At 40.3% G+C, this 12,500-nt stretch overlaps 2 protein-coding genes across 2 annotated transcripts in view; both read left to right on the top strand.

The window, feature by feature from the left end:
- Nucleotides 1-1,091: 1,091 nt before the first annotated feature.
- On the top strand, nt 1,092-11,849 carry LOC311141270 (NLR family CARD domain-containing protein 3-like). Its single transcript, XM_084176540.1, has 8 exons — nt 1,092-1,342; nt 3,734-3,967; nt 7,145-7,261; nt 7,538-7,622; nt 7,752-7,980; nt 8,392-10,183; nt 10,472-10,645; nt 11,724-11,849. Exons 2-8 carry the CDS (start codon nt 3,750-3,752, stop codon nt 11,836-11,838), a joined length of 2,730 nt encoding a protein of 909 aa, XP_084032666.1. The 5' UTR covers nt 1,092-1,342; nt 3,734-3,749; the 3' UTR covers nt 11,839-11,849.
- Nucleotides 11,850-11,956: 107 nt separating this feature from the next.
- Nucleotides 11,957-12,500, top strand: part of LOC311142056 (stonustoxin subunit beta-like) — a 1,968-nt gene continuing 1,424 nt past the window's right edge. The window contains exon 1 of the mRNA XM_084177609.1: nt 11,957-12,126. The gene's annotated coding sequence lies outside the window, so the exon portion shown is untranslated. The remainder of the gene's footprint in view (nt 12,127-12,500) is intronic.

Below are 12,500 nucleotides of genomic sequence, written 5' to 3'. Positions count from 1 at the left end.
TGGTTTGGTTTGGTCTGGTTTGGTCTGGTGTGGTTTGGTTTGGTCTGGTTTGGTCTGGTCTGGTTTGGTCTGGTTTGGTCTGGTGTGATTTGGTTTGGTTTGGTTTGGTTTGGTCTGGTTTGGTCTGGTGTGGTTTGGTTTGGTCTGGTTTGGTGTGGTCTGGTGTGGTCTGGTTTGGTTTGGTCTGGTTTGGTCTGGTTTGGTTTGGTTTGGTTTGGTTTGGTCTGGTTTGGTCTGGTTTGGTGTGGTCTGGTTTGGTCTGGTTTGGTCTGGTTTGGTCTGGTCTGGTTTGGTTTGGTCTGGTTTGGTCTGGTCTGGTTTGCTTTGGTTTGGTCTGGTTTGGTCTGGTGTGGTTTGGTTTGGTCTGGTTTGGTGTGGTCTGGTGTGGTCTGGTTTGGTTTGGTCTGGTTTGGTCTGGTTTGATCTGGTTTGGTCTGGTTTGGTGTGGTCTGGTTTGGTCTGGTTTGATTTGGTTTGCTCCACTTGTTTTTTTACTCCATATTGTAAGTTGGAGGGTTTTTATTTCAGATGTCCTCGTCTGGAGCCACTTCAATGGGCACTCATGGTGGGAGTCTTTTAGGTACCACTTTCTTGTTGCTAGTCAACATTCAGTGGACACTAGGGATTGGTCGATTAATACTGGAGCTCCGATGCGACATTGCAGTTTTCAAAGCACTACTGATTCGACACAACGTATCAATGCTTGTATCAAAGTAACAATACTACGTGATGATGACGGTCGAAGCTTCGGACATCACACTACCATCTGACAGGTGTCAGAAGAGCACTGACCTCTGCTGGAAGCTTTGTGTTTTTATCTATACTGAACAAAAATATAAACGCAACATGTAAAATGTTGGTCCCATGTTTCATGAGCTGAAATAAAATATGCCAGAAATGTTCCATACGCACAAAAAGCTTATTTCTCACAAATTGTGTGCACAAATTTGATAGCATTCCTGTTAGTGGATATTAAGTCAGTGCCTCGGGAAGAGCTTAACGATTTGTGATTTTTGGGGCACGTTTGGCAGGAGCTTCAGTGACGAAAACTGCTCAACTTGCCGATGTTTCACAATGTGCCATGGCCGTCTCAGTCACCAGGTCATCAACAAAACACCAAATAATGGAATCTCTCGTGGAAGAATGATTAAACATCCCTCCAATAGAGTTTCAGACACTTGTAGAATGTATGCCAAGGCACATTGTAAGAGCTATAAAGAGACAGGGAGTGGGAGAGAGAACAGGTAGAACCTGATATGGAAATGAGCAGAACAAACTAAAGGAACTTTCCACCACCGAATGATCATTCCAGACTCTACTTCTATTGAGAGACATATAAAAGGTAAGACGACGATTGTTATGTGTATTAATATAGTTGATGATATTGTTATGTGTATTTATATAGTTGATGATATTGTTATGTGTATTAATATAGTTTATGATATTGTTATATGTATTAATATAGTTGATGATATTGTTATGTGTATTCATATAGTTGATGATATTGTTATGTGTATTAATATAGTTGATGATATTGTTATGTGTATTCATATAGTTGATGACATTGTTATGTGTATTCATATAGTTGATGATATTGTTATGTGTATTCATATAGTTGATGATATTGTTATGTGTATTAATATAGTTGATGATATTGTTATGTGTATTCATATAGTTGATGATATTGTTATGTGTATTAATATAGTTGATGATATTGTTATGTGTATTCATATAGTTGATGATATTGTTATGTGTATTCATATAGTTGATGATATTGTTATGTGGACAGTGTTATAATAGGCCTACTCTCCTTAAAATGTTTTGGATATAAATTAGATGCGTGGGGTGAATTCGTTCTGTTTCCATCTGTGCCCCAGGGTGATCGCTCCTACACTATCTAGAATCTAAAAGGGTTCTTTGGCTGTCCCCATAGGAGAACCCTTTGTAGAACACTTTTGGGTTCCATGAAGAATCCTTTCCACAGAGGGTTCTACATGGAAGCCAGAAGGGTTTTACCTGGAACCCAAAAGCGTTCTCCTATGGGGACAGCCAGAGGACCCTTTTGGAACTCTTTTTTCTAAGAGTGTACTGTATCATAGGTCTATAGACTTGTCTTCTCAAAACAGGCTTAAAACACAACAAGCAACAACATTTTCTCTTTCTAATCTACTGTTAACGCTTTTCACTCAGGAAGGTATTTTGTGTGAAAGAGAGACAAATAAATACTGTGGAAAGACTAATAACAACTTACACTTCCTCAAAACAGGTTGTGTGTGTTCATTAGTGCCCACTGTAGCAAAACGTTTGGCAACATAAACTGTTTAGGTCACGTTGTACAGCGTTTGGAGTAAACTGTTTATGCAACATTTTAAAACTGTTGGCTGCGGTGTAAACTAATGAATACGACCCAGGTAGTAGCCTACAACTCGGCTGTTGATGCCTGCCTCATGCTGAAACCTGAACTTAGCCTGAGGGGTGGACTATGATGCAAGCTAGATATACTGGTTTTCTAAAGTTAGCTTCAGTTAGCTTCACATTCCAGCTCAGGCCTCACCCACAAGAATATACAGAGCGCTAGTCATCACGAAGGTGCTCTCTCAGCAGAACAGTAGATATCTCAATGACTTGACATGTTCTGGTTGTGAATTCAGGCTACAAGGTGAGAATCCTGCCTGGAATGATTGTAAAGTGTGTAGAGAAATTAAATGTATGGTGTAATTTTAGTACAGTGAATGGAAGTAAAACACTCAGACCTAACAGTCTACTTCTACTGAGACAGGTTTGTGTCAGTCTAATCATACAAAATGGCGCTAACTGAATGTGGGCAAGTCAAATTCAATCTATCAATATTTATATATTATAGTTCTACATTTAACATTTGATATGATAACTGTAATTGTATCATAGTTCCACTATAGTGTAGTGATCCTCGCTAAATGAGCCACGTCACAATTCCAACCAAGTAACCCAATTGGCGCCAGTGGCGCGATGCATAGGTTGTTTGCCTTTTTACAAGTGCAACCTGGGTTCGCTTCCCTGCCCCACTGTTTGCTACATTGGTGTCAGAAGTAGTATGGTGTCTGTGAGGCTATCAGAATGCATGGCCCGTATGTGTGAGGGGTCTGAGTAGTCGAAGCACGGGACTTGCTTTTATAGGGGGCAGTGTGAGACAGGTTACAATTCCCATCGCAGCAATAGGTTTAACCCTATAGACAGGTTATAATTAGGTTTAACCCTATAGACAGGTTATAATTAGGTTTAACCCTATAGACAGGTTATAATTAGGTTTAACCCTATTGCTGCGATGCTTAGGGTGTTTGCCTGTTTCGCCAGCGACCTGGGTTCACTGCCCTGCCCCACTGTTTTCTACAATATTAATATCACAGGCTACCCGACGTCCACACTGTCTACATTCTCAGATACGTTTAGAAAATAACAGATTCAAAAATAATAAATGGCCGACTTTTAATGAATACAAATAAGTGTGAGACATGTCCTTGTGTTGCTGCACTGTCTATAACTACCTTAACAAACAGTGACTTATTATTATTATTGACAGTTAACATGGTGAAGAGATGTCACAACTACATATTCATGTGATTGCATTAAATCACCTGACTGTTTCGATATGTCTGTTAGTAAATGTTTTGTAAGAGATAATTAATAAATGATAACAATTCACATTCAATAATTACTGTGTTAACTACAACCAACATGTTGGATCTCTGTTTAGGGGTCAGTGGTCTAAAATGAGTCTCTCTGGGGAGAGAGAGGAGGGGGGCCCTGCCTCTAAAATGAGTCTCTCTGGGGAGAGAGAGGAGGGGGGCCCTGCCTCTAAAACAAGTCTCTCTGGGGAGAGAGAGGAGGGGGGCCCTGCCTCTAAAATGAGTCTCTCTGGGGAGAGAGAGGAGGGGGTCCCTGCCTCTAAAATGAGTCTCTCTGGGGAACATGACACCAAAGCTAAGAGGTGAGATGACAATTTTGTTTAAGAATTATTAAGAATTTATTTCCTAAATGCTATTTCCACAATTTTTCACATGTGTTTTTTAATCAGAAATGGTTGCTTATGGGTACCTTCAATATTACTGTTCTCAGATGTTTAATTAATAGATTTTAGATGTGTATTATTTTTATTGCAAAACGCTATATATCCATTGTTCAGCTGAAATGGATTATTCGTATCCTGTATATTTGACTTTATTATCTGGTTGTCTCACCTAGCTATCTTAAGATGAATGCACTTACTGTAAATCGCTCTGGGTAAGAGCATCTGCTAAACAGGTGGGGCTCTGCCCTGAATGACAGGTCACCACTGCTCCAAAGCAATTACATGTTGCACAGGAACCACTGACTCGCTGCATGTTTCTATTATCAAGACACCTGCTGGTACCTCTTAACTGGTTAGTACAGCTCATGAGGTGTCCTAAATATCTGCCAACTAGGTGGGACACTTATGAATAAAGAGGCTTCATGCATAGCTTTAATTTATACCCATAAGAGTAGGACTAAAACGGCTTTATTCTCAGCACGTATACGACACATTTTCTACTCTGAGACGCTTTTTGGATATGGGCCCAGATCTCAAAATATTGTAACGACCCCGTAACCTTGTTAATCCTTACTAAAGTAGTAATTACTCAGAATTGCAAAATATGACATTTTCTAGTTAATATTACCACTTTCAACCATAAAATAACCATTTATAGTATAACAAACAATGAAACTGACATAAACCAAAAACATCATACATTTTAGTTAACTATATATATTTAAAAAACTATTTATTTAGATGGATGACATTATCTGCCAAAGTAATACCACTGTAGATAAAGAAAAGCTCTCCAGTAGGTGAACCAAAACATTCAAAGACCATTTTCTCAAAAGTGAGGTTACAAGTTTATCATCTTTCAAAGCAGAATTACTTTCCCATTGTTCCTCAACTGTAGTGTATGATATACCTTTTTCTAGCTGAGTCTCCACTTTTAAGTGAGGCAGATATATACAGTGGGGAGAACAAGTATTTGATACACTGCCGATTTTGCAAGTTTTCCTACTTACAAAGCATGTAGAGGTCTGTAATTTTTATCATAGATACACTTCAACTGTGAGAGACGGAATCTAAAACAAAAATCCAGAAAATCAAATGGTATGATTTTTAAGTAATTAATTTGCATTTTATTGCATGACATAAGTATTTGATACATCAGAAAAGCAGAACTTAATATTTGGTACAGAAACCTTTGTTTGCAATTACAGAGATCATACGTTTCCTGTAGGTCTTGACCAGGTTTGCACACACTGCAGCAGGGATTTTGGCCCACTCCTCCATACAGACCTTCTCCAGATCCTTCAGGTTTCGGGGCTGTCGCTGGGCAATACGAACTTTCAGCTCCCTCCAAAGATTTTCTATTGGGTTCAGTTCTGGAGACTGGCTAGGCCACTCCAGGACCTTGAGATGCTTCTTACGGAGCAACTCCTTAGTTGCCCTGGCTGTGTGTTTCGGGTCATTGTCATGCTGGAAGACCCAGCCACGACCCATCTTCAATGCTCTTACTGAGGGAAGGAGGTTGTTGGCCAAGATCTCGCGATACATGGCCCCATCCATCCTCCCCTCAATACGGTGCAGTCGTCCTGTCCCCTTTGCAGAAAAGCATCCCCAAAGAATGATGTTTCCACCACCATGCTTCACGGTTGGGATGGTGTTCTTGTGGTTGTACTCATCCTTCTTCTTCCTCCAAACACGGCGAGTGGAGTTTAGACCAAAAAACTCTATTTTTGTCTCATCAGACCACATGACCTTCTCCCATTCCTCCTCTGGATCATCCAGATGGTCATTGGCAAACTTCAGACAGGCCTGGACATGCGCTGGCTTGAGCAGGGGGACCTTGCGTGCGCTGCAGGATTTTAATCCATGACGGCGTAGTGTGTTACTAATGGTTTTCTTTGAGACTGTGGTCCCAGCTCTCTTCAGGTCATTGACCAGGTCCTGCCGTGTAGTTCTGGGCTGATCCCTCACCTTCCTCATGATCATTGATGCCCCACGAGGTGAGATCTTGCATGGAGCCCCAGACCGACGGTGATTGACCGTCATCTTGAACTTCTTCCATTTTCTAATAATTGCGCCAACAGTTGTTGCCTTCTCACCAAGCTGCTTGCCTATTGTCCTGTAGCCCATCCCAGCCTTGTGCAGGTCTACAATTTTATCCTTGATGTCCTTACACAGCTCTCTGGTCTTGGCCATTGTGGAGAGGTTGGAGTCTGTTTGATTGAGTGTGTGGACAGGTGTCTTTTATACAGGTAACGAGTTCAAACAGGTGCAGTTAATACAGGTAATGGGTGGAGAACAGGAGGGCTTCTTATAGAAAAACTAACAGGTCTGTGAGAGCCGGAATTCTTACTGGTTGGTAGGTGATCAAATACTTATGTCATGCAATAAAATGCAAATTAATTACTTAAAAATCATACAATGTGATTTTCTGGATTTTTGTTTTAGATTCCGTCTCTCACAGTTGAACTGTACCTATGATAAAAATTACAGACCTCTACATGCTTTGTAAGTTCGAAAACCTGCAAAATCGGCAGTGTATCAAATACTTGTTCTCCCCACTGTATATTATTACTGTGTAAAACCTAGCAGTACTACTTATTTCTCTGAGAGTGAGACATATATATATATATATATTATTACTGTGTAAAACCTAGCAGTACTACTTATTTCTCTGAGAGTGAGGCAGATATATATATATATTATTACTGTGTAAAACCTAGCAGTACTACTTATTTCTCTGAGAGTGAGGCAGATATATTATTACTGTGTAAAACCTAGTAGTACTACTTATTTCTCTGAGAGTGAGGCAGATATATAGCATTGTGCAAAAAAACATGATTATTTGTCTCTCTGAAATGAAACCATCAAGTGATAGATTTAAACAAATACATGTATGTCATTGAACAATCCCATACCATGATTAGATAGTGAAAAAACACACCAATCTCTTTCATAATTTATTCAAACAATAAAAGCTAATTGACCAACATTTCTGAAAATGGATATATAGCGTTTTGGAATGAAACTCTTCTTATGTTTCCCCATTTGAGCTCAGAGTAGATGAGAGATGTAATTTTTGTCTCTGTTGCGTTGAAGTCCAATCAAGCAGGAGAGACCAGCCTCCCCTGTACCCAGCTGTGTGTCCATGAAGAGTGACCGGTCTATGCATCGTTCTATAGAGTTTAGAGAGGGAGACTCTTCTACTGAACAAAGGTAAGAAGAACTCATGGGTCATGGTCAGTGAGTTAAACAACACTGTCTCTAGTCATTTCTCCTCTCCCATTTTCCCATTTATTTTTGTTGTTTTCATAATCCATAGGCTAATCCTTTTTTCCATTTTCATAGTCCTGAAACAATATTAAACAAACACTACATTCCCTCTGTGTGTGTGTGTGTGTGTGTGTGTGTGTGTGTGTGTGTGTGTGTGTGTGTGTGTGTGTGTGGTGTACTCCCTGGATGAGGAGATGTAATCTCATGTTTTGTCCCCAGAAACCAACAGGAGAGATCAGAGTCAGAGATTCTCAGTGGTCAGTCTTCCCAGAGTCATCAAACAGACCTGGCCTCCATATTCAGTGTATGTGGTCCTGTTATGTACATTTGTTTTTGTTTACCTCAAGTAAAGTTGATCTGTCAATCATTCATTAATGTGTTAATGAGAAAGCATTTAGTCTCTTGCTTAACTTATTTACTTGATTTATTTCAGTTGCTTGAAGAGAATATTATGACATTTGTGAAGAACGAGCTGAAGATGTTCAAGAGGATTCTTAGTCCAGAACTCCCAGAAGGCGTTGAGAGTCAGAAGCAGGATAAGGAAGTGGTGGATGCTGAAGATGAGAAGCAGGAGAGCAGTGCCAGAGAGGGGGCTCTGAAGATCACACTGCACGTCCTGAGGAAAATGAACCAGAAGGAGCTTGCTGACACACTGGAGAAAAGTAAGAGCTGTCTGCCTCCTGCTTCTCAGAGAAAGAGAGAGAGAGAGAGAGAGAGAGAGAGAGAGAGAGAGAGAGAGAGAGAGAGAGAGAGAGAGAGAGAGAGAGAGAGAGAGAGAGAGAGAGAGAGAGAGAGAGAGAGAGAGAGAGAGAGAGACAGAGACAGAGACAGAGACAGAGACAGAGACAGAGACAGAGACAGAGACGAGGAGAGAGATAGCATCATTAATACGAATAATAATGATATAAATCAGTCACACCAGTCTGTAATGCATTATGAAAACATTTACACATTTATACAGACAGTTAAGAGAATACATTATTACAATTTAAACTTTATAACACAGTCTTACAATACTGTAGGCATTAAATCAGACATAATATTAATATCCTCTGTGTTATTTCTTCATTCAGATGAGCTTGCTGTGATTTGCCAACGTGAACTCAAATCTAATCTAAAGAAGAAGTTTCAATGTGTATTTGAGGGGATCGCTAAACAAGGAAACCCAACACTTCTCAATAAGATCTACACAGAGCTCTACATCACAGAGGGTGGAACAGGAGAGGTCAATAATGAACATGAGCTGAGACAGATTGAGACAACAACCAGGAAACAAGCAAGACCAGAGACTGCAATCAAATGTGACGACATCTTCAAACCCTTAACTGGACAAGACAAACTTATCAGAACTGTGCTGACAAAGGGAGTCGCTGGCATTGGAAAAACAGTCTCTGTGCAGAAGTTCATTCTGGACTGGGCTGAAGGAAAAGCTAATCAGGATGTCCAATTTGTATTTTCATTCCCTTTTCGGGAGCTGAATTTGATGAACGGGGATAAACACACTTTGATTAAACTTCTCAATCACTTCTCAATGGAAACCAAAGAATCAAGAATCTCCAACTACGACAAATACAAAGTTCTGTTCATCTTTGATGGTCTGGATGAGTGCCGACTGCCCCTAGACTTCCAGAAGAACAAGATTTGTTGTGACGTCACAGAGTCAACCTCAGTGGATGTTCTGCTGACAAATCTCATCAAGGGAAATCTGCTTCCCTCTGCTCTCCTCTGGATAACTACCCGACCTGCAGCAGCCAATAAGATCTCTTCAGTGTGTGTTGACCAGGTGACAGAGGTACGAGGGTTCAATGACCCACAGAAGGAGGAGTACTTCAGGAAGAGATTCAGTGATGAGGACCTGGCCAGCAGAATCATCTCACACATAAAGACATCAAGGAGCCTCCACATCATGTGCCACATTCCAGTCTTCTGTTGGATTTCTGCAACAGTCCTTGAACACATGTTGAGTACAGACAAGACAGAAGAGATGCCCAATACTCTGACTGAGATGTACACACACCTTGTGGAGTTTCATACCAAACAGAAGAATGAAAAGTATCTTGGGAAAGAAGAGACAGGTCCACACTGGAATAAAGAGAGCATTCTGTCACTGGGAAAACTGGCTTTTCAACAGCTTGTGAATGGCAATCTGATTTTCTATGAAGAAGACCTGAAAGAGGCTGGCATTGATGTCAATGAAGCCTCAGTGTACTCAGGATTGTGCACACAGCTCTTTAAAGAGGAATGTGGGCTGTACCAGGACAAGGTGTACTGCTTCGTGCATCTGAGCATTCAGGAGTTTCTGGCTGCTGTATATGTGTTCCTCTCATTCATCAACAACAATGAGAATCTAATGGCAAAACCTCAATCAACCAGGAACTTTTTTGCACTGTTCAGAGACAATCCTGAAGTTACTTTCTACAAGAGTGCTGTGGATAAAGCCTTACAAAGTGAGACGGGAAACTTGGACCTGTTCCTCCGCTTCCTTCTGGGCCTCTCACTGGAGTCCAATCAGAAGTACTTACGAGGTCTACTGACAAAGACAAGAAGCAGCTCACAGAGCCATGAAGAAACAGTCAAGTACATCAAGGAGAAGATCAGGGAGAATCCCTCTCCAGAGAGGTGCATCAATCTGTTCCACTGTCTGAATGAACTGAATGACCATTCTCTAGTGGAGGAGATCCAAAGCTTCCTGAGATCAGGAAGGCTCTCAAAAAAACAACTGTCAACTGCACAGTGGTCAGCTCTGGTCTTTGTGTTGCTGACTTCAGAAAAGGAGCTGGATGTGTTTGACCTGAAGAAATACTCCAGATCAGAGGAAGGTCTTCTGAGGCTGCTGCCAGTGGTCAAAGCCTCCAGAGCTGCTCTGTGAGTACATAAAATGTCATTTAAGTACTAATCATCAGGAAGAAATATTCAGTTTAGAGAAAAATATGTATTATAATATGTATATAATATATAATATTAAATTGAAAAACATACTGAATCAGTGCATGGATGTACACATTAGTATAACAACATGACCATAAAATTCTAGGAGACAGAAGATTGATCTATAAGTTGTTTGAGAGAATAAACCAAATGCATCTGCCATTGTCCTTCTACACTACTGGTGTTAAATTAACAGTGTGTGAAATCATGATGATCTCTTTTCAGGCTGTCAGGCTGTGGCGTCACAGAGAAAGGCTGTGCTTCTCTGGTCTCAGCTCTGAAGTCAAACCCCTCACACCTGAGAGAGCTGGATCTGAGTAACAATGACCTGACGGATTCAGGAGTGAAGCTGCTCTCTGCTGGACTGGGGAATCCCCACTGTAAACTGGAGACTCTGAGGTCAGTATTCCTGTAGTTGGTCAACAAGTGATAACTGTTCAACAGATCCACATGTGTTTACCAGACACACATAGTCCACACCATATGTGTTTGGACAGTGAAGCTTACAGTTTTACATTTGGTGCTATGCTCCAGCATTTTGGATTTGAGATAGAATCTCAGATAGATAGAATGTTTCATACAGAGTACAGAATGTCACCGTTTAATTTTTTTCATACATATCTGTTTTACTGTTTAGATACGAAATGAAACGATAGCACTTCATGTATCTAGTTCTCCCATTTGAAGAAGTCTTATTTATTTGGACAAATTCATTTAGTCAAAAGTTTAGTGTTTGGTCCAATATTCTTTGCCTGTAGTGATTACATCAAGCTTGTGATTCTGCAAACTTGTTGAATACATTTGCAGTTTGTTTTGGTTGTGTTTTGGATGATGTTTTTCCCAATAGAAACTGAATGGTGAATAATGTCCTGTCATTTTGGAGTCACTTCACTTGTATTGTCAGTAAGAATAGAATATGTTTCTGAACACTTCTAATTTCATGTGGATGCTACCATGATTATGAATAATCATGAATAAATGGTGAATGATGATGAATGAGAAAGTTACAGAGGAACAAGGATCATACCCCCTCTGTTATTGGTAATGGTGAGAGGCTAGTATGTTTTGTTGTAGCCTCTGTAACTTTCTCACTCATTATTATTCATGATTCATTGATGATTTTTCTTAATCATGGCATCATCAGGATTCATTCAGTAGTGTTTAGAAACATGTTATCTACTCACTTAGACAGAAAATTACTCCAGTCATCATCCACCATTCAGTTACTATTGATCAAAACATAACCCAAAACACAACCAAAACAAACTGCAAATGCAACCAACGAGTTTACAACCAAATACTAAACTTTTGACTACTTTTATACACTATAAGTGAATTGGTCAGAATACTTATGACTTCTTCTAGATACATAAAGTGCTTTCATTTAAAATGTTAGCTTCTCTGTCAAAATAGATTTGGTGTGGACTGTATACTCATACAATCTAAATCTGATACCTCACTGTCTGTCTTTTGACAGATACTGCTTTTTAAACTGCTCTGGTCAGTCTACTCAAATATTTGTACTATACATGTTTCTCTCTACAAGCAATATTATGATAATTTCTAATAATGATACATTAATTTATGAATAGATATGGCAGGTTTCAGGACACTGGTATAAATATAAATGTTGAAAAAATATACTGCCACTATTTTCACCACCAAAGAATAGCAGTGTGGTTTTAATATGATTTGACTCTTTGCAGGCTGTCAGGCTGTCTAGTCACAGAGGAAGGCTGTGCTTCTCTGGTCTCAGCTCTGAAGTCAAACCCCTCACACCTGAGAGAGCTGGACCTGAGCTACAATCACCCAGGAGACTCAGGAGTCAGACTGCTCTCTGCTGGACTGGAGGATCCACACTGCAGACTGGAGAAACTCAAGTATGTAGAGGGTTTATGTCAATGTTCATATCAGACATGTTGGAGTTATCAGGCTAGTTAAGACAAACATTCTGACCACCACTTGGACTAAGTTATATAAAGACTGTGTATGTGTGTGTGTGTGTGTGTGTCCAGTGTGTGTGTGTGTGTGTGTGTGTGTGTGTGTGTGTTTCCAGTGTGTGTGTGTGGGGTGTGTGTGTGTGTGTGTGTGTGTGTGTGTGTGTTTGTGTGTGTGTGTGTGTTTCTGTGTGTGTGTGTCCAGTGTGTGTGTGTGTGTCCAGTGTGTGTGTGTGTGTCCAGTGTGTGTGTGTGTGTGTGTGTGTGTGTGTCCAGTGTGTGTGTGTGTGTGTGAGTTCAGGTGTATCCCTCAATGA

This window comes from Coregonus lavaretus (genome assembly GCF_964263955.1).
Source record: "Coregonus lavaretus genome assembly, chromosome: 2".
Lineage (NCBI taxonomy): Eukaryota > Metazoa > Chordata > Actinopteri > Salmoniformes > Salmonidae > Coregonus > Coregonus lavaretus.
This window is presented reverse-complemented; position numbering and strand designations above follow the sequence as displayed.